This window comes from Peromyscus maniculatus, chromosome 5 (assembly GCF_049852395.1).
Source record: "Peromyscus maniculatus bairdii isolate BWxNUB_F1_BW_parent chromosome 5, HU_Pman_BW_mat_3.1, whole genome shotgun sequence".
In the NCBI taxonomy this organism is placed as follows: Eukaryota; Metazoa; Chordata; class Mammalia; order Rodentia; family Cricetidae; genus Peromyscus; species Peromyscus maniculatus.
Genome location: NC_134856.1, coordinates 87,020,831 through 87,043,423, shown reverse-complemented (window position 1 = coordinate 87,043,423; position 22,593 = coordinate 87,020,831). Strand labels below are relative to the sequence as shown.

The following is a 22,593-nucleotide window of genomic DNA, read 5'->3' as shown; positions in this document are numbered from 1 at the left end:
GCTTTGTGCCTTTCCTGGAGCTCACTTGGTAGCCCAGGCTGGCCTCGAACTCACAGAGATCCGCCTGGCTCTGCCTCCCTAGTGCTGGGATTAAAGGCGTGCGCCACCACCGCCCAGCTGCAACACGTAATCTTAAGGACTGAGCCGTTTCCTAAGCCCGGAGAGATACATAAACTCATAACATTTGTTTCTTTTATTGACTTTTAGGAAATGTCAAAATCAATGGTGCCAAACTGAAAATGCAAGGGTCTAGGGTTAAAATGATCTATGCATGCAGTGCTGGGAATGTAGATCAGTTGGTAACATGATTGCATAGCGTGCAGGAAGCCCTGAGTTTGATACTCAGCACCGCATAATCCAGGCATGGCCTGCAATCTTGTAATCTCAGCATTAGAGGTGGAAGCAGAAAGATCAGGAGTTCATGGTCCTCCTGCTGTGCAGTGAGTTTGAGATCAGCCTGAATCACATGAAACATTGGGGGGGGGGGGCTGTCTTTGTTTGTTTGTTTGTTTTGTTTTAGAAGAGATACACAGTTGCCTCTGATAGCTGACTTGGAAGAGTGCTTGCAGCTTGTATGAGAACTCAGACTCATAAATAGTGTTCACATCTCCAGAAAACAAGTAATTTGTTAGCATTGACTTAAAAGCAGATTGAAAACAATAGCAGACTACCATTTTGGTTAGAAGCCATGTTTTCCACAGAGAGCCAAAAGAATGATGAAATGTAAGTTCTTAAGAACTCTTAGTACTCTGAGAAAGAGAAATGGATCAGCTGAGTTTCTGCCTTCTCAGTGTGCAGGGCCAGCATCTCAGTGCAAAACGGCACCATACATTCTGCACAGAGTAAGAAGGTACCTAAAGCCCAGGATGTCCTCAGGGATACTTGCCAAGCCATGTATGTTTAGCTTATTAACTTTGTTCAAATGTAGAAATCCACATGGGAACAAAGAAAGATAAACATTCCATTAACAAAAGTACTCTGTTGGTAATTGTTTCTTTTAGTAAATCAGCCTAAAACCAGCCATAAAGTAAGAGCCAAGAAGGCAATTGCCATCTACATAACGTCCTTTCAATTTTTTTGTATCAGGTTATAATTGCACATTAATTGCTGCTAAATTATAATAAAGACTGGCTGTAAAATTGCCTGTTGCACTCAGATTAACACTGAATGAACTGCTGTGGTTCGTATTATTGAGGAACTGAAAAGGATTCATGGATTTCAGCTAGTGTTTGCAGGGCAGAGGAGGTTTTATGAAAAGAAAATGCATTAGTGTTCAAATGCAAGCATACTGGAACACAGTATTACTCAGCCATGGTGGAGGCTTGGGTGCACTTGAACTTGTTTGTTGTTAAATAAACTGGGTAGACGTTGCTGCCGAAGCCTGAGCAGCAGGTGCTTACTGTAAGCTGGCTTTGGATTCCCACAGTCGTGGCATAGTGGCCCATGGTTAAAAATTTCCTAAGAGTTCCATCTAACACTTTAAAAACAGTTAGGAACCCTAGTAATGAATTACATGTCTGCAATGCCTAAGATACCCAAAAGCCTGTATTCTGTAACGTTCCCCTTTACAATCATTAACTTGGAAATTTTCTGTTGTCACTGACGGTTGAAATTTCTTTAAGTGTACGAGTGTTTGTGTGTGCTGTGGAGCATGTCTGGAGTCTAGAGGCCAGCCTCACATGCTGTTCCTCAGGAGTGTCCATCTCTTTTTGTTTTTTGAGACAGGGTCTCTTGTTCCCTTGGGACAGACTAAGTTGGTTAGGTCGGCTGGCCAGCGAGCCCAAGGGACCTTCTGGTCTGTTTGTTTCCAGTGCTTGGATGACAAGTACATGCCAACAAACGTGACTTTTTTATGTGGGTTCTGTGAACTGAACTCAGGCCCTTCAGTTTGCAACTCAAGTGCTTCACCAACTATCCCCAGCCCTGAGGAAAACTGCTTTCTCCTCATCTCTCTCCTTTCTCCCCTTCTCTTCTCCTCCTTCTGTACTTGCCCTCTATGACTGACAGAGACAAGTTGTTTTCCCTACCTCTGCCCAGTGCGTGGCAAGAAGGATAGGTGAGAAGGCCAGCAGCCTTCTGATTCTCATGATGTGAGGTAGGAGAACATTCAGCATTAACACCATATGGGAGCAGAGTGTATCTCTTTATGGCACCACTAACAGGATTTAGTCTTTCTGTGATGATCAGCAGATAGGGAAGGAGGACTTTGCTCAAGGTCCACTTTCCAAGACTTTCTTGAACTACAGTGTTAGTGCCTGAGCTGTGCCTTCCTCTCTTCCCATCCTTATGTGTCACAGTGAAATCTTGGCCCTCATACTTCAGAGTATGAACCTATTTGGAGATGGGCCTTTAGATGGGTAATTGAGGTTAACTGAGGTCACTCTCTGGGCAATACTCTAGGCATGGGGAAGAGGCAATGAAAAAAATAAAATGACCAATGTGAACAGGAAATGGCCACTTCCCTGATTCTTTGGTGCTCAAAAGACATCAAACTCAATCGTATGTGATGTACGTGGACTTAAAGCAAACGGCTTTGGGGCCAGAGATCCATAGGAAACACAGGCTTTTATTACCATTGAGTCACTCAGCTCCCCATTTAATGCTGGGCACTCTCTATTCTCCCACCACACACTGGGCACACATCCACGCTATCTGGTCCTAGGAATTGTCACCCACTAGGGGCTGTAGTCTGAAGTCGCAGGGAGCATACCTTGCCGAAGCTTCCTTTCCCCAGCATTTTGTGCAGGACAAAGTCATCAATCTTCAGTTTCAGCTGCAGAACGGCTTTTTGCACATTCACTTCTGGTTCAGGAGGATGGTCCGTTTTATCCATCCCATCCATAGGGGACTCCCAGGAAATCCCCTGGGGCTCTGAAAATGGCAAATCAGTTGTGAGATGTAAATGGGTAAGTCACTTAGGACCCCTACCCACTGTTTTCTTCCATGTCTTATTCTGGGATTCCGGCTAACTCAGTTTAACTCCTCTCCACCTGTCTGTAAATTGGGTATGGACTGTGCCTCTGTATCTAGCCAACAGCCTAAAAAATGGTCTAACTTAAGAAAGGCTGGACTCAGTCAAAGGCTATGTATGCAAGGGAGAGAGACAGAGAGAGAGAGAGACAGAGAGAGAGAGAGGAAGAGACAGGGAGAGAACGTTTAATAGTTTCAGGTCATTGGGAAACAGGAGTTTTCACAAATCTGGGGGGAAGGGTTTTCCCACTGTCTGTGTGGCTCCCAGACACAGTGACATCACTTTCCATGAACCACTATGTGAGCTCTGAGAACATGGCATCTTGTAGACATTGTTAAAGATCTGAACCACATTAGCATCATGGTCTTCAAGGCAAGATGCTGTCCGCACTAAGATCACTGAGATTGATCTTCTTTACTGCTTGGAAATCCTTCCAAGATGGACTTTCAATCTCTCTTTAAAATTTTTATGCCAATTTAGTCCTTGAATGATGCCAGAAGAAGTACAGAAAAATGTTTTTAGGAATCCCTCCCTTAGAACTATTACCATTAATTTTTTTTGTGTATGTGGGTATGTGTATGTCTGTGTGTACGCACATGGAAACCAGAGGTCACCTTCAACTACCATTCCTCAGGCACCACTTACCTTGTTTTTTAAGACCGGGTTCTTCATAGGCATGGAACATACCAATTAGGCAAGGCTGGCTGGCAGTGGGACTCTTGGATTCACTTGTCTCCACCACCCACCTCATGCCACTGGGATTACAAAGGAAGACCACCATGTGCAGCCTTTTTTTTTTAAATGTCTCTTTGGGGTATTGAACTCAGATCCTTGTGCTTGCAATTACAAGCATTTACCAATTAAGCCATTGCCCCAGTCCTTAAGATTATTCAATATTCTCGAAGTCCAAAGAACATATTTTATAATGTTTGCTGATATGATTCAGTACCCGGAATCATGTAGCTGCCTTTCCCCATAAGTACTTTCAAGCAGTAGGCACATGACAAAGGTTAAGGCTTAGGGCCTTTTTTCCTTCCTGTCTTGAAACCTCACAGAAGGGTCTGGAAGGTGAAGAACGACAACTCTGATGCCCTGTCCTCACCTTGCTTTTCAGAAGACTAATGTCATAAAACCACTTAACACAGGTAGGAAGTGACACTCTAGTACCCTCCGCCAGCAACCCCCTCACAAAAAACTCCTGGTTAGGCATGTCTTGGTTTTACTCTTAAAAAGAAGAGTAGGGCAGGTAGCAGTGGTGCACGCCTTTAATCCCAGCACTAGGGAGGCAGAGCCAGGAGGATCTCTGTGAGTTCGAGGCCAGCCTGGTCTACAGAGAAAGATCCAGGACAGCCACCAAAACTACACAGAGAAACCCTGTCTCAAAAAAACAAAAAAACAAAAAAACAAAAAAAAAACAAAAAGAAGAAGAAGAAGAAGAAGAAGAAGAAGAAGAAGAAGAGGAAGAGGAAGAGGAAGAGGAAGAGGAAGAGGAAGAGGAAGAGGAAGAGGAAGAGGAAGAGGAAGAGGAAGAGGAAGAGGAAGGAGGAGGAGGAGGAGGAGGAGGAGGAGGAGAAGCTGTAATCAGGATATATTGTCTGAGGAATGAATGTATTTTCAGTTAAAAAAAAAAGTAGGGGCCTCAAAGTTAATAATTGGATTTGTAATCTTTAAATAGAGAAAAAGGAAGCTTATCAGACTAGGCACACGAAGAACTCAAATCCAGGGTCAAATTGATCCTGACAGGTGACTGACATTGACTGACAGTCAACCACAGCGATAGCTACCTCTTTTCCCAGGTGTCGGTACACATGGTGGCCTGGCTTCAGTTCTGATGGAGCACGGGAGACCGATCTCGACTGGTCCTTCTCGGAAGATGTGTTCTGAATCTCTTAAGGAGCGAGCCTAGATCACAAACAGGGTCAGACAAGCCAACCCCCTGCGGTTGCCACCATCTCCCACCCACAGAAAGCATACCGCACACCTGTCCCTGGGGACAAAAGGCGTTTCAGACTGTGAAATGTGCAGGGCAGTCAAAGCTTTTCTTCCCTTCAGTGCTCTTAGGATTCTTGGACTTGCAAGCATCCATAGCATTTAATGCCATCAGCAGCAGGCACTTAGCTCCTTTTTACACTTCAGGGGGACTAGCTGGAATCTTCCATACAAGTAGCCTCATCCCATGACAAGTAAGGGTAGGAAAGAGGGTCAATGGCAAAGTAGCTTATGCAGAAGGTAACGCCAAGCCTCAGTGAGAATTGGTTCTTAAGAGATGGGAATTTAACCTATGACAAGGTGTAAATGGCCAGGCAGAAGTCACCTAGACTCAGTGTCCTGAGACAATTCTGGAGATGATTCTAGTAAGCAGATCTTTGCCCTCCAGCTTTTTAGATAGCCCTAAAATATAGATATAAAGCTGGCAGTAATCAGTAATTTTAAGGAATTCATTTTTCCTCTACCTGCTCATTCTATGAAGAGTTTATGATATTGTAACTAAGCACACAGATGCATGAATTTAGTAAGCATCTCAAAGGTGGCAATATGGGCAGGAAGGTGAAAAGCCCAAGGCAAGTGTTCAGAAGGACACCCTGGGACATCCTGTTGGGATGACAGAGTGAGAGAGCAAAGGACTCGAGTGGCCCTTGTGGAGGGGACACAGGGGGAATCTCAACAGCCTCTTGCGGCTTCACCTGTTGGGTGCTTTCAATCATTGCTAGTGCTTCAGCCATTAGCTTCTGGTTTATACCACAGAGGTTGGCGACCTTTGTCTGGCATCGGTGGTGGACGTTCATGCCACATGCTGAAAGGAAGAAAGTAGTCCGTGAGGAACAGGGAAGGAAACCCCGGGAGCTCCAAATGACACCTGCTTGAGGGAGCATTACAGTCTCGTGTCTGTGGAAGAAAGTCTGTGCTTGGCATCGCATCTGAGACGGACTGTGGAGAGAAGCACGAAGCTGACGTCAGTTCTATTGAAGCATCTGTTGATGGTTCTACTGATTAGGAAATGCTAGGATAGAAGAGGGTGCCCTTCCACTCCAGTCGGGAGACTGAGTCTTCCCTTTCCCAGCTGCCTTGGGTGGAGCTTCTGCAGGACGAAGCCTAAGCTGAGGCCTCAGCCTGAAGAAGGGAAATGGACAGGGATGAGGTGGTACTTATGCAAACGAAGGGCGAGGAGTAGGCAGGAGGCAAGAAGCCCCGAGACCGTGGGCTCACTTAAGGAAGAGCCGTCGTTAATAAACTTCTTGACTGGTGAAGATGGGGCCATGTAATGAGGGCAGAGGTCTGAGCCCTGGCTAGTGGGGGACATCCAGGAGGGCTGGGTCTCCTGTGAACAGAACTTAGAGACTGAGCGGCACTTTAGAAGGGAATCAAACAGTTGTGGACCCAGGAGTGAAGGAAACTCTTTGACAGACTGCAGTGCCCTAGTGGAACTGGACCTTGGCACCAGGCCTCAGATTTGATGAAATCAGACAACCTTCCACAAAGCCTTAAGAAGAAAGCCACAGAACTTCCTCACTGGGGTTCTAGATGGGGATGCCAACACCAGCCTGACAGCCGAATGGGGGTCTTGCCTCAGTTTTCAGGCCCCCAAACACATGCACCCCCAGATATTATGCAACTACAGGGAGGGCAGAGGACCCCTACAGTTACTGGAATTGTGCTTAGGTTAATATCAAGGTCATGAAAAAAATGGTATTTTTTACATGTGAGGTAATGTCTTAACTTTACACCTGTGGCCTAGTTAACAGAAAGTGGCAGAGAAGAGAGCACACTTTCGTCCTTGCAGGTCTGCAAAGACGTGGTTTGTAGTTTTTCCACAGAAAAAGAAAGAGAAGTGGTCAATACATGAGTGGGGAGGATGGTCTTTCTTGGTTATTGCTGACCTTGCACGAGCTTGAACAAAGAGCCCCAAGGGTTTCTGAGGGGGATCTCTAGCACTATATACAACTCTCTCTCTGAATGCCTCTGATGCTGTCTACATAGGCTTCTAGCACTGAGACCCTACAAACACCCTGGTTCACAAGTCCTAATAACATCATCCTGGGATCTTGGGATCCTCCTTTTGTCTGTAGGAGGATGTGTCTATGTAAAGACAACTATTACATCATGCTATTAGTTTTTAGAAAAATTTCCTTTTGAAGGATCACCATTACAATCAACAGAAAAACTAGTATAAAGACTCCAAGCTCCAGCAGATGAAAGCTCTAACCTCAGGTACTATTTGCTTCTACCCAACTACTTAAGCATTGTACTAATAGAATTAGGCAGTCAAGACCCCAAATTTAATCTTCACTGCTTATTAGCAAGCCATGTGCACAGAGTTTCACACAGGACTGCAGTTCAGCAAGTACGACTTCTCTTCCACCATTATAATTTACATCAGCACGTATAAAAACATCTGGGTGGGGCTGGAAGGTGGCTCAGTGGCTAAGAGCACTTCTTGCTCTTGTAAAGGATCCAAGCTTAGTTTCCAGCACCTAAGTCATATAGCTCACAACCTCCGTGACTCCAGCTCCAGGGGATCCAATACCCTCTTCTGACATCCATGAACTTGGACTCACATGCACACACACACACACACACACACACACACACACACACACACACACGCAATTTAAGATAAAACTTTAAAATATCGAGATGAAATTGTGGCAGCCTTCACCTTTTAAATAGTCCACATTTTTCTAGACAGTTCATCATAAAATAAATAAAACATTATCTATGTAAATAAATTTCATTTGCTATAAAAATTTGTTTAAAGTAAAATCTTTTAGGCATATTTAAAACTTTAATAGTGGCAGTAAAAACTCTGCATTGTTGATATAGCTACAATGGATTTATTTAGTAGGTTTTAAGGCTTCTATTTTGTTGCTGTTGCTGAGACAGAGTCTTACTATGTAGCCTAGGCTGGCTCTGAACTGGACATTCACCTGTCTCAGCTTCCCAAGTGATGGGAGTACAGATATGTAAGTAAGACACCAGTTGAGAATTAGGTACATTGGGATTTTTATTTTACTTTGCTCCTTAAAATTGTAGCCAGGTCTAAGCTTGACTCTGATGCTCAGTCAGGAAGAAAGACCTTTATTCCCATTGTAACACCACGAGTCTTTGTTACTAACCTATCAGGTGGAAACTTGACCTCTGTGATCGCAAATAGTCCCTTCTGATGACTATTTTCATGGGAATTACCGTGGGCAAGGAAAGAAGACAGTGTAAAGGCTGAGGATGCAGGGCACACAAGGAAAGGACTGATGAGTGGAGGTAAAAGTGAGGCAAAGAGAGGGATAAAGATAACCAGAGGAAGGGATGAGAAGAGTCAAGAAGTGAGGACGAAGCCTGGTGGAGAACACAGGAATACTAGGGAATATGAAAAACAAGAAAACGGAAGTTGAAGTGGGGAGGGGAAGGGAGGGAGGGAAAGGGGGAAAGGAGAGGGAATAAAAGAAGAGAGGGAAGGGGTTATATGAAATCCAGAGAGTAGGAGGGGGAGGGGATGGAATGGGAAGGAAGGAATGTTAGAAAGAGTAAAGCAAAGCACACGAGTGTGAAATAATGCTAAGGAATCTTCAGGGAAGTTCTAAGCTTTGCGATCATGCCGTCAAGGTCAACTTCTGCCTTAGCAAGTAGTAGGCACCAAGGCTCCCAGGAAACGAAACCTATGAGGTGGTCACAGGAGTAGCAAGCAGTGAGAGTTTTGTCATTTGCCTTTCTGTTTATATAATTAGGATGTCTGGATATTATTGTTCCCTAAGAATTAATAACAGTTTCCATAATCCTACATGTCAAAGTTTTCTTTATAACAGGCGTATGGAGAAAAGGACACACGTAGGACTTTGTGACCCGTAAAGGAGTTCTTGAGGTGAACTCTGATGGCCAGTGATGGCTATGGGTAATAATCGGTAACCCTAACTCTTCCTGTTTCCACTAAGGTGCCCCTCTTAGGCTCCCCCAGGTACATGGACACAAGGGAGACAGAAGAGGATGGTCTTCCAATTTTAGGAGGCTATCTCCATCTCTTAAAAGAGAAGAGAAAATAAGTAATGCTGCAAAGTAAAATAAAAGGCTGATATATGTAATAGTTTATCACCAGAAAGGTCTTTTTATTTGATAAAAGCCATCTTGTGAATCATCTAGGTCTCCCCTTCTTTCTCACCTGCAGGGCAGAGTGCTTTGTTGGTCTTCGTTAGACATTTTTGCCCTCGTGACTCCCTAGTTATAGCATTTCAGTTTTTAAACTTAAGAGTTTTAGATCAAGAATGCCTAGTTTCTCTTTTCAGTGTAGGCCTGAGCACCGCCACTTCCAGGGGATAGTAGCGATGTATATAAATACAATAAAATACAATAAAAATAAAATAATTGTAGCTTAGCTCTGCTATAGTCCAAACCCCAGAGGAAGGGTGGTCCGTCCTGGACGGAGTTCACAGCCATAGTTTAGGATACACTCTGCAGCTAATGTCCCGGAGTTCCTCTCACTAGAACCATCTACTATTCAAATAGACACATATGTTTGCTCCTTGATGGGATGACAGAAATCATCTCATTAACTCGTACTAAGGAGGAGGGCAGGGGTTCCACATAACTCAGTCTGCTAGAATTAAGATGGGGGCCCAGAATATAAGGGACAGCGTATTGGGTCAGAGTGAAGAGTCCTTGGCAGAGGGACCAGTCAAAGAGGAATGCTGTCCTTTCACTCCAGGACTGAGTATAACATTGAAATACTCAATGTATTTCAGGTCAGGATGTTTGACCTTGACTGAGCTATTGAGCTTTGACCTTGACCTGTTGAACCATGACTTTCACCCTAAGCTATGGAGCCTAAACCTTGAATCTGACCAGTTGTGCACTTTCCTTGGATGTGAAGATGGAGATGTGGCAGGGTAGAAGGATAGTAGTGGAAGTCCATTTCTCAGGGAGGTGGCACTCATCTTCATGGGCACATAAAGATGGGTACAGAGGTCATCATTCCAGAGCCTCTCCTTCCCTCCATGATGCGCAGGCAACATTGGGGCCGTGCACAGGACCCACACTGATGCCTCTGCACTCACCGTCACACTTGAGTCCTTGCCTCGCCAGTCCCCACAGCAGTGTCCCACAGTGCTCACAGAAGGTTGGACTCTTGTAGTTGTAGACTTTGAATCTGTGTGGCATGTCGATCTTGAACCTCTCCTTGTGGAACTGAAAGAATGACAGAAGACCTAGTGGCATGTGTGTCTCTAGGTCTCAACTTCTGATAATCTCTTAGATGCATGGCACACAGCGATTGTATTGAAAGCATGTACAGCACGGGTCCTTTAACCATAGATGGCCTACCACCTTCCCAAGGTATTTGAAGAGGCCTGCAGTTCTCCCAGGGGAGAGTACACGTGGCATCCACATGTGTCAAAGCATGTGCCAAGCACCAGGAGGCCCACAGCTGATGTCTGAGGCAGCTGTCTCGACAGATGGAGTGGCCATGTCAGGAAGAAGGGATATGGATACTTTTTTCAATGGGAGCTAAAGAAACACTCATTTGGTATTGCATGATGCCATTGTGAACATCAGGTCAAGATCTAGGAACATCTGAATGTTGAGAGGCGCCCAATGGACTCAGGTACAACAGCTGGAGACTCAAGTAACCACACAGGGTTAGTGAACACCTGTAGGGTAGAGGACTAGAACTGAGAAGCATGTGCAAATTATACAGTAGGATTTGAAGACTTGTTAGGGAAAAATAGTGTAAAATATTTTATATTGATTACATAGTGAAATAGTAATAGACTTGGCTCAATTAAATATACGACTCAAATGAATTTTACTTGTTTATTCTTTGGATAACTTTATTATTTATTCTTGTGGCATTGGGGGTTGAGCGAGGGCCTCTCACATGCTAGGCAAGTATACTTCCACTAGCCAGCCATATTGTCAGCCTGCTTTATACTTCTTATTTCTAGATGGAGTCTCACTGCCTCAGTGTCCTGAACTGCAGTCTTATGGCACCACACCATGTCTGGTTCTTTACTGTGGCCACTTGAAAGGTTAAAACGACATACACAGCTCTCACTATATTTCTATGGAATAGTACTATTTCAGGTTTAGGTGAAGAACAGAACTCTGATGATAGTGAACGCTTGAATGTGCAAGAAATAAAGATAACCCAGAGAACAAACTATTACTGTCTAAAATACATATCCATTTAACTCACTGTTTCTGGATCGCTTATTTTCACCCGAGGTTTTAGTAGCTATTGAGGTTAAGAGTGAGGCTGACAATCTGATTTGCTGGAAAAGGTGAAGAGAGTAAAGCAATGGAATCTAAATACACCAATACCATGGTTTCTCGGCTATTGATAGCTGATCCTGTGCACTTGGCTATCACTTTATCGATACACTTCTTGTGAATCGCTGCATTACATTCTGAAAAGAAACAAATGCCATTTATAATTTCTGGAGGAACAACCCAATTCAAAGAACACCGAGGATACAACTGAAATGCTCTGTACTTACGTCGGCACTGGTACCCCTGTTTGTTCAGTCCCCTGTAAGAAAGCAATGTGAGATTCAAATGCATGTTGACATTGGCATCAGCAACAGAAATGTTCTATAGGTAAAAGAGACTGCGATATTCCTAAGACCACAGAGGATTCCCTCTGATTAGTAACCCGCGTGTACCACTTGCCAAGAAAGTATTTTAATTTTATGTTGCTTTACTTAAATTTTTATAATCAATTGAGTGAGATTAATTTTCTTTTCATCTTTTCATTTTCAAACAAACTGCTTACCACACCAGACCAAAATGTATCACAGGCTCCTGGCAATAAATTTCTATGTTCCTCACTGAAGAAGTAAGTCACTGCCTCGCTTAACTAATGAGTGAGCCACTGCCTTGCTCATTCTTGTTTCTACACAGATGAGCATACTCATCTATGAAGTATTTCATTTCCTCATTCTGAGAGTCTGAGAATATCTTTTACCCATAAAGCTTGACATAAAGACGGGTTCCTGAGCGGCTCTGTTGATTAGAAACAAAGGAAACAAAGGGAGTCCGGGTGATGAGAGGAAAAACACTTAATGGAAGTTCACCGTAATCTGCTGGCTTGAGGATTCTTGAAGCGGGAATTTGTGCATTAATGGTTCTGCAGGAGCCCGAGGGGACCAGCATCTCTTAGCGGGCACAGATGCTGAGAGCAGAAACAGGCATCATTTCACTCCCACTCTACCATAGCTTTTGCTGTGTGGTTACACTCATCTGTGAGGCTAAGACACCCAAGAGCTTCATTTCAGCCATTTGTTACAGTGGGATGGTGCTATCTGGTGCAGCGCACAGCAGTGCAGCGGTTGGGCTATTGGGATGATGAAGGTATTGAGTATAAAATTACACAGCTTTGCTTACAACAATCTGCCCTCATCTGTTCCTTCCCTCACGTACCAGCAGCCTCTCAGTTAGTCAGAAACAAAACTCCATTGGACCTTCTCATGGTTTGGATCTGAAATGCCCCATAGCCATGTGCTAAGGTTTTGGAACTAGCCAGTGGTGATATTTGAACTGTAAGGAGGTGGGATCTGGTAGAAGGAAGTGAGGTCACTGGAGTGTGCCCTTGGAAGGAATGCTGGGACCCTGGTCTTTTCTCTCCTCTCTTGCTTCCTGGATGCTTTAAGGTGCCTTAAGCAGCTCTGTCCTGCCTCAGCGTCTTGCCTTGTCATAGGCCTAAAATAAATGAGATAGGCAACCTTTTTTGGAACTGTGAGCCCAGATAAGCCTTTTCTCCTATAAGATTGATAGTCGTGGGTATTTTGTCATAGTCAAGGAAAGCTAACTAACAGAAGACTCTTTCTGGAGTGGGTCTCCCTCTTCCAGAGCCACATTATTAAAAAATCTTGTGTGGAATCAGGCTTTTTAGATGTTTTCAGTGCTGATCAGCCCACTGACCACCATCCTACAGTACTCAGCCCCTCACACTCCCTCACACTCCCTCACACTCCTCCCTCAGACTCCCTCAGACTCCCTCACACTCCCTCACTGTGAGGCACTCAGGGCACAGCAGTGACAAAAGACAGCTCTTGAAGCTTGGGAGGAAAACACGAAGTTACTGTACCAGACAAATTCATGGCAGACAGAGCAAAATGTGGGCTGAGGGAAAAAGGTGGCTGTGAACTCGTGGCACTTCACGTGGTGGACTTTGGCCTGTTTGATGGCTCCTCGGCGATGATGCAAGGCAAAGAATCCTTCATTCTCAAAGTCACTCATGTCTTTTGTGTCTGTAGAGAGAGAACAGGGGACACAGTGAAGCAATAGGACAGTCACAGCTGGCCGGAGAGGGTGGGGACCTGAGAAACAGAAGCGGTAAGTGCTGAGTGGACACATTGACCTCCCAAGGGCTTGCGAAGGTGGGATGACGGAATGGAATCACTGCAGGAAGCATGACTAAAGGACTGGATTGGTCCATTGTTTACTTCTCTAGCTCAGCTAGCCCTCTTTAGTCTTTTAAACCAGAATTCTGACATTTCAAGTCCGTAATTCCACAGAGTAAGGTGACCGACAGCGATGTGAGAAGGACAGAGAACTCTGGTGCTGGGGTGCTTTGTGTAGAGTTGTGTTTAGATAAGGTACCAAAGATTGAAAGGAGCAAAAGAACTTTGGGGAGAAGTTTAATGTTCTGGTTCCTGATGGCTACAGTGATCAGATATACAAGCTACATCCTCTGCTGTAGAAAGTGCCAGAAAATTAATAGTTCAAAGTAAGTTTTTCGATGTCTAGGTCATCCTGTGTCATTTACATCCAACTGTCTAATTTGAACGTATTTACTCAGCCCTGGGCTTGTGGGCCGTCATTGTCCATAGCATCTTATGCTCAGATGAAATCTTCCCAAAGTGTTGAGGGAATCTAAGATGACAGAATCCTGAGAATACCTATACTGCCTAGGCTGATGCTCAAGACCCACAAGGAACACAATATGCTAAGTCACTAAGTTGCGCAATGAACACTTCAGCAAACTGAGAGAATTAACATAGTAAATAATAATGAAATAATGAGATCTCTGACCTGCCACTAAAGCAAGGGTAATACATTTAATGATTATAATGCTTAGAATCATAATTTGTCATAAATTGGAGACTGTTGGATCACTTGCTGTTTCTTTTTATCTACAAAAGTGGAAATTCGGAATTCATGTTCATATTTCAAAAGCATAAAGAACTAACAATATGGGACTAAATTGCTTCTATTATGGCTCAGCAGCGAGAGGTCTAACCACACACTTGAGGTGGGTGTATCTGCTAAGGAACCTTACTTTGCCATTGTCAACAGTGGCTGGCTGGGAAGGCAATAGCAAGATAAGTGAGATTTTGTGCAGGTAGAGAGGCCTTCTCCTAGGAAACCGTCTGAGTTTCATCAGACAGTTTAGGACTCACATCTTCTTGGCAGCCATCTCTGGGTCTATTTCATGGAGAATGCAAGCTCCTATGTGCAGGGAATTCCCCACACTTTCCTCACAGTTCGTCACCTGGGCCATCATGCTCTGCCTACTACTTTCACGATAAACTTGTCAGGTCACTTCATTCGGAATTAGGAGGGGGAATAAGCAAGGTTTGGGGAGTGTGAGTGAGAGACGGTCACCAAGTTAATAATTTTCTTCCTCAATTTAAGGAATAACTATACAGATAAATCTATAAATTGTGACCTATATGTGTCAGTTCTTAATAAAAGCAGACATTTTGGTTTAGTTCAGAGGCAATGAAATGGAATGAATGAAAGTATAAGACATTTGTAATTTGTGGAATAAAATGTATATTATAGAGCCCTAACTGTATTATTATAAATATGTATATATCTCTCTCATCTAAATCTATACCTATATTCTTTATATCTACATATGTATATACCCTTCTATATGTTAGACTATAGTAAACTTAAAAACATTAGAACATTCCAGAAACAAATTTTTCCTTACTCCTTCCTTAATCTCTAATCTTTTCAGTCATTATAAGGGGATACCCATGTACAAACATAGGTTTTGTTTAATTCTTTTGGTATTGGCAGTGTTTATCTCTGAAATGAGATGGCCATTTCTTTTATACAAACAACTCCAGATCTTTTATTTAATTGGCTCTTTTATTTAATTGACTTGTTTTCAGTCAATCAAACACTGATGTTTCCTGAGCATCTAAATTTCTGTGCTGAGCATTCTATAGAATTCTGAGGTGTTCTTCCTAACCATTGGGCATCTACAGCTAAGCCAGGGAGACAGGAAAAACACACAGACAACAGCACAATTTAGAAGAGCCAGGGTGTGACAGTGTAATGTAGATTCAGATGGTTTGGGGATCTAGGAAAATAAATTACTAAAGGAACCAAGCAGAGAAAGCTGAGGATGTAAGAGAAAATATTGAGTACTTACAGATTTAAAAAAAGAATCTTTCAGCATTGACAAATGTCAAAGAAGTTGAAGGCTGAAAAAATTGGAACTTGTTCAGCAGGTTCAATGTCTCAGAGAAAGCTATGTTAGCAAACTGATCAAGATACATGCTGGACTTTAAAGGTTTAGGAATCAAAGGAGCTGGGTACATGCCCCATCCCTAACCCAGAAGCAGTCTATGATTGATAATCACTTCCAAATGAAAACTGAGTTTCTTCTATGGGAAACAAACTGCTCCTAAGGGTAGGCTGCCTGCCCAGCACCAGATGGTCAACAGAAAAGGAACCCGATGGCATCTTTGGAGGTTCCTTGTCATATAATGTCATACCAGGGCCCTTCCTTTTTTTTTTTAAATAAAACTCATTTTTTAAACCTTTATTTTATTTATATATATTTTCTTCTCCCTTTTTACTCTACAGGTCCTGTGCATATATATTATGGCTTCCACTTTAGTATTTTTGTGGGATTCTTGAGTGTGTAAATGAGTGGGTCTCTGTTTCATGTGCCTTCTCTTGGGCTCTTTTCCTTCTGTTTGTTTTGTCCAATCCCGATGTGTTGGTTTTTGTTTCATCTTACTATATTTTATTTTATTCTGCTTTGTTTTGGTGCCATCCCATAGAAGCCTCTTTGTTTTCTAGTGAGATCTAGAAGGGGTGGGTCTGCATGAGAGGGAGGAGGGGAGGACCCAAGAGGAGCAGAGGGAGGGGAGCCATAAACAGTATATATTGTGTGAGAAAAATAACCTATTTCCAATAAAAGGAAAAAAATGGGGGGAAACCCAAAGGAGCAATGAAGAAAGAATGACTAACATGTATGAACTATATCTTCAAGAACTGCCAGGGAGGGTTGGGGCTGTATCTCAGTTGGTAGAGTGCTTGCTTCTCATTCACAAAAACCTAGGTTAAATTCTCACTATAGCATAACACCAGTACAGTGATGCATGCCTCTGATCCTGTCCTAGCACTTGGGAGGTAGAGGCAGGAAGATCAAGAGTTGAAGGTCATCCTCAGCTATATATCAAGTTTGAGGTCATCCAGACCACCTGATATCATGTCTTAAGAAAAAAAATGAATAAAACAGAAATGTCATGTCAGGGAAAGAGAAAAGAAATACCCAGAAAGGCAAAAAGGTTAATATACATATTTTTCAAACTAGGAAAAGACGTCTTAGCAATCAGGAGGAAACCACAGAGAAAAGGGAAAGTTGACATTAGAGAGGAAGTATATTAATGAGGCAGAGCGGCCAGAGATGAAGCATGAGGTCGACAAAAGGAGGGACTTTCTCTAGGACCAAGGAAGAGGAAGAGCAAACAGCTGCATCCTAAAGCACACAGGCAGAAGAAGCTGCCATCAATCATACTGGGCCAAGGTCCACCTTCAAGGTGGAAAAGAAGGGTAAGATACCTCAAGAAACCAAGAGCTACGAACTTGTCAGAAGGTAGATAGACCTTTGGAGCAGCTATTATCTAGGAACCCATAGAACTGAAAACTACTGAAAGTCCAGGGGAGCCCAACCAAGCCATCTAATTATCATGTATTTCTGCTCATGTGCCTAGTTTATAACCTAGTCATGAAGTTAAATAAGTAAGAGGTGGTTCAACCAATGCTGCTCTAGGGCTCGTACTGGAACAATGGGAAAGTACACACCTCTGCCCCTGCCCAGCTAGACTCTACCCACCCATTTAAGGCTTCAACTTGCAGAGTTCTAAACTCTTTTGAAAGGAGAGAACTTGAACCGAGAATGCTGATGATGGAGTTCCCTGCTGGAAAACAACTGCCTAGGCAAGCATTCTACCAGGTTTGCCTGCGAAAGGTGCACAGAGACTCTCAGGAGCTGCGCTAGGAGCCAGGCTACATTTCAAATATAGAATTTGTCAGAATCATTTACTTGATGCTGGTTTTGTAAGCATACAAGAGCTATGGGGTCATGGAGGATTGCACCAAGGTTCCAGAAAGCCACCAAGACCTGGCAGGGGTGGATTCCCTGCAAGGAAGCCCTGAGAGTCCATTTCATGAAGCTATGATAATGAATCCTAAGTTGAAATGGAGACTCCAGGATGTGGGAAGTAGCAGGAATGTGTGGGATGTCTGCCGAGGAAAGCAACAGGCACGGAATAGAACAGTCCAAGGCAGGCTATACGTGCAGGCAACAGAATTATCGGGGAAGGGCTAACCAAGCCTATTTAAGCCCAGATACTGCCACTAAAAACTTTAGATGCCAACGTGGAGCTACATGGAAACGTAACTTGGTATTTCCCTTGCTGAGTTTGTCTTTTATTTCTTTACTACGTCCCTAGATCTCTTTTAGAATGAGAATGTTTACTCTACGCCATTGTATATTGTAAGTATATAAGTTGCCTTTTGATTTTACAGGGGTTCATAGCTAAGAGATTGCTTTGATTTTCAGGACAGATTTTGGACTGGGATTTTGAACTACATTAGAGCTATTAAGACTTAGGGGGCTCTTGGAGATGAACGAAGTGCATTATGAGATGGCTACAGGCATTTGGGATGCCAGGGGTAATGTTCTGGACTAAAGGGATGTGTTTGGATCTCAAGTTGATGGGGGTTACCTTGTTCTGGTTAGTCTTCACTGTCAATTTTACCAGATTTGGAGTTATCTAAGAGGTATACCTCTGAGAACACCCGTGAGGGTGCTTCTGGAGAGGTTAACTGAGGAGAGAAGATCCACACCAAATGTGGACCATACCACCTCACAGCCTGGGCTCCCAGACTAAGAAAAGAGAAAAAAGGAGGAAGCAAGCTGAGCACCAGCATTTAAACTGCATACTAGCTTTCATCATTTTCTGCTTCCTGACTGAAGACACCAAGTGATCATCTGCTTTGTATGACGACAATATATTCCAAAAACATCTCTTACTTTGTAAGAGACTGGAATTGTTGCTGGACCTCACAGCCAGAGTTAATAACACACCATGAGATCGTTTAAGATTGATATCCTACTGTGCACACAACCTCTTTGTTTAGCCTGCCTTTAAGAGAATAATGTAACAATCAAACTTACCTGCCTTGGATTTCCCACACAAACCAATCAACTTTTACAACCTAATCTAAAGTGTAGCTACAGTTACACACTCTTCCTTGCCCCAGAGTAATGCATGTGCATTATTTGCTGCAAGCAGCAGAAGTTGAAAGCAACTTCCTAAAATCTACTATAAAGGTTGAAAGCAACTATTAATGGACATTGGTTGATAAATAATGATGTTTGCTGTCTGGGTTAGCTGGGATAAGTTGGAGTCAGTGATTTAATCTCTTCTAAAACTCAAAGATTTCTGTAAAGCATCCCATTCCTTCCCCATGTGATGATTTCTATGCTGTTCAATAAAGACAGAATGAGGCCCTTTGTTAGAGACAGACAGTCACACCACTAAGGCAGATACCATTCATGCACGCACGCACGCACGCACGCACGCACACACACACGCACAGGCACAGACTCAGACACTGACACAGGGAGAGATTCACAAGACAGCATTCAGGCAGGCACAGAATCAGACTCATTCAACAGACAGAGGACAGAAGACTCTGTAGAGCATGAAGTAGAGAATTCAAATCTGGACTCACTCTTGACTAAATGTCTCCAAGGGGAAGGGCTTTATTTTTTTCTGTAAGGTGGCACTGATGTATTACTGGTGACTAGGACTTAATCACCAATGAGTTAGAATCCGCACAGCTTTGAGTCTTTGCTGCCATGACCCCCACCCCATCCCATGGTTGACCATATCTCCTCAATTTTGAGACCAAACAAATTCTTAAGTTGCTTTTTTTAGAACAATGAGAAAAACAAAGCATGCAGCTATAACCTCATTAGCAGACTTAAAAAGTCTAATAACCATGCCTTAATATTTCCAAATACTTGGTAAGTGTTCCCTATTTGTCTCATAATGCTATTTGAATCTGTAAATCTCTGAACTAAAACTCATTTCTTGTTGGTACAGTTTGAATATCCTGAATCCCAAAGTCCAAAATCCAAAATGCTAAACATATTTTGAGCATAGATAAAAAAATACACAACTAGGAATTTCTATACCATAAAGCATTGCCTCATGTACAAAATTATTTGAAATATTATGCAATATTATCTTCAGGTGGGTATGTAACACTTATATGAAATATAAAAGAATTTTCTGTTTAGATTTGAGTTCTAATCTCCAAATAACAAATACCCCCAACTCCCCCAAATAATTCAAAATCTGAAACCCTTCTGGTCTTAAGCATTTTTGGATAAGTGATAGTGAACCTGAAGTAAAAATAATTTACTAAAAACAGTTTATCGTTATCAAGTTCACATGCTTATTCTGTGGCTTAAGATAAACAGTAGCATTTAATTCACAGAGACAGTGCAGACCGGCTGGCACAGGCACCAGAGCACAGTGCTTGTATGCTTAACTTCCGGGACCCAAGTTTATGTGCAACATGGAACTGAAACTCTTTGGCAATGCATTTCTCTTCTTTCCTTCTTTCTTTTCTTTTCTTTCTTTCTTTTTTCTTTTCTTCCTTCCTTCCTTCCTTCCTTTCTTTCTTTCTTTCTTTCTTTCTTTCTTTCTTTCTTTCTTTCTTTCTTTCTTTCTTTCTTTCTTTTTTTAGGCCTTCACATTTGACACTAGTTTTATAGAAGATATTTTCAGCTTCTTATTTTGTATGTAGGATAGTGGGATGCTGGGGATAGAACATTGTTTATAAATAGGCAATGTGCTTACACACAGCAATGCAAGAGCAGCCTTTTGTATTCATATGAAATCCCAAACTAAAACAGAGAGACTATAAAAGCACCAGGCATGTGAATTTACACCATTGAAAGATCAGCTCTGTAAATGTTTTATGTTTACATTTATACCATGCTCATGTGTTCATATTTGCTCTATGTTTGTCTAGCCAGAACAGTTGTTTTCAATTCCTGCCTGAGCACCATTGAGAATTTTAATAGAATTCTTTGCATTTCTCCTTTCTCCTAATTCTTTTCTAGGATACTGCAGAAGCAAAATGAGCCTTCGCTGAACAGGCCATGCCCTCCTCACCCCCAAACAGGAAGAAGAAATGTCACTTGCCGCTCATTTCCAGAAAGTATCTTGCATTCATTAGCATTCGGCCTTGAGGTTTCAGCTCTAACTGGGCGAGAGAAGGAGAGAAACATCGTCAGAATGGGAAGCCAGCCCCAACTCTAGGACCTCCTAACTAGCTATGTGGCTGATGGCAGGTTTCCACTAGAGAAAAGATCTCGGCTCTTCTCCGCTCAAGATCATCATCATGATGCTCACTGTCACCAGAATTGTGCAGTGCCTGGGACAGTGGCTGTCCTTTTATGGAATGCCTTGGCAATTCACTCAATTTACTTGAGGATCAAAATTGACAGAAGAAAGGCCGGGTGGTGGTGGTGGCACACGTCTTTAATCCCAGCACTTGGGAGGCAGAGGCAGGTAGATTTCAGTGAGTTCCAGGCCAGCCTGGTCTACAAAGTGAATTCCAGGACAGCCAGGGCTGTTACACAGAGAAAACCTCTCTTGAAAAACAAAACAAAACAAAACAAAACAAAAAACCCCAAACCAAACCAAAACAAACAACAACAACAAAAAGACAGAAGAAACAAAATTCAAAAACAGACTCTGTTTTCCTGCAGGGTACTTACTGGAGAGTATAAGAGCATAGCCCTAGGTATCAATCATGACAGAAGAATCCTGGATGCCCAGACTTGCTCACTTGAAAAAGTAGGTCTTAGGTGGTAAAGATAAATCCTGCTCTGAGGGGCTTTCTCTTGCTTATTATGTAGGCTACTCATCTAGGTAGATACATGGGGTATCCTTTTTCTATCACAAGCATTTGTAAGATGACTAAAGAAAAATTTAATTAGGTTCTTGAAAGTTTTATATATGCATGTTATATATATTATATTGAATATGCATATGTGGGTAATTATTAAATTATTTGGTATATACTTTAGAATAAGTATATACATAGTATTTATATATTCTATATATTATTATAATTATATAAATACTACATGTATTTTATACATATATAAAACTTAAACAGTATCATGTAGAAGATACCAGAGCAAAGTACCATTTTAAAGGCTTATGTAGGATACCATGTAATGTGACATACACAGAGGTTAAAAAGGACATAGATATCACCCCTTTAGAGTATCTATATAAATATTTATATAATACATACACATTTGAATATATGTATGTATACATACAAATGTATGAACACATGTAAGATATATGTAAAACCATCCTACTTTATCATTAGTGAAATACATAGTTAAAACAAGCTATGATTCAAAAGTGACTCATTGTTGGTCATCACTGCAGTGGTTGCCTGTTATAAGGAAGAAACAGCAGGAAACGGTCTATTGAACTCAGAATTAAATTTGAAGTCATCGAGAGGTCATTTCTTGGCTGTGTGACCTTGTGCACATCATCAAGACTTCAAAGAACTCTAAAGACTGGCAGCGCCCTGCTACTAGTAACAAAGCTGTGTTTCTGGGATAGCTATGAATTCTCACACAAACGTAAACTGATTAACGTAAAGAGAAGTGCTTTAGGCCCTAAGAATGGACACCTAGTAAAAATAGAGGCAAAAACAGAACCATCAGGGGCGATTTGAGGCCCATTTTCAAAGGAAAGTGTGAAACTTGGTCCCCAAGGGATTATCGCCATTCAGAAAGTAGTGGTGATGGAGGAAAGTAAATCAGGAAGCGATTAGAAGGCCATGTTTTATAAAGCACTGGGGAGTGACTGGGAAAACCTCGCAAACACTTGAAAGCATGGGAAGAACAAAGGGAGTACCAACGTGATCTTTAAAGCCAGGATGGACATGAGTGGGGAACTGGCAAAAAATCTTTTGTCATTGCTGTTGTTGTTAAATTAAATTTATTTTAAAACAGCAGATAACCACAGAAGCAAGATAAAATAAAAATTCAAAATAATCTGGGGGCACTTGAAATACAAGTAAACCAAGAAATAACCTCAAAAAATAAAGCTTACAAAGGCAGAGAGTGTGCTGGTTGGCTGAATGAGGCTGTAAATGGTGCTGTGTAGTGACGCCCAACAGTCCTAGACTGCAGAATGGAGTCTTACAAGTACACACTGGTGTCAAGTGTGTGCCTGCAATCCCAACACTTGGGAGACCGAGGCAGGAGGACTGCTGGTAGTTCAAAGCTAGCCTGGTCTACATAACAAGAGTCTGTCTGAACAAAACAAAATGGAAGAGGA

The 22,593-nt window shown here is 42.4% G+C and overlaps 1 protein-coding gene across 5 annotated transcripts in view; it reads right to left on the bottom strand.

Moving 5' to 3' along the window:
* Prkcq (protein kinase C theta) overlaps positions 1-22,593 on the bottom strand; it is a 135,899-nt gene that overhangs the window by 53,144 nt on the left and 60,162 nt on the right. For 4 of the 5 annotated variants that reach the window (XM_016008506.3, XM_076572827.1, XM_076572826.1 and 1 more), the window contains exons 4-11: positions 20,425-20,485; positions 13,038-13,200; positions 11,449-11,480; positions 11,273-11,358; positions 10,012-10,141; positions 5,656-5,765; positions 4,756-4,873; positions 2,711-2,871 (exon numbers count right to left, since the gene is read on the bottom strand). In XM_016008506.3, coding sequence (XP_015863992.3) covers positions 2,711-2,871; positions 4,756-4,873; positions 5,656-5,765; positions 10,012-10,141; positions 11,273-11,358; positions 11,449-11,480; positions 13,038-13,200; positions 20,425-20,485 — 861 coding nt within the window. Of the gene's footprint in view, positions 1-2,710; positions 2,872-4,755; positions 4,874-5,655; positions 5,766-8,085; positions 8,449-10,011; positions 10,142-11,272; positions 11,359-11,448; positions 11,481-13,037; positions 13,201-20,424; positions 20,486-22,593 lie in introns of those variants that run through there. The other variant, XM_076572829.1, reaches the window with a different exon arrangement.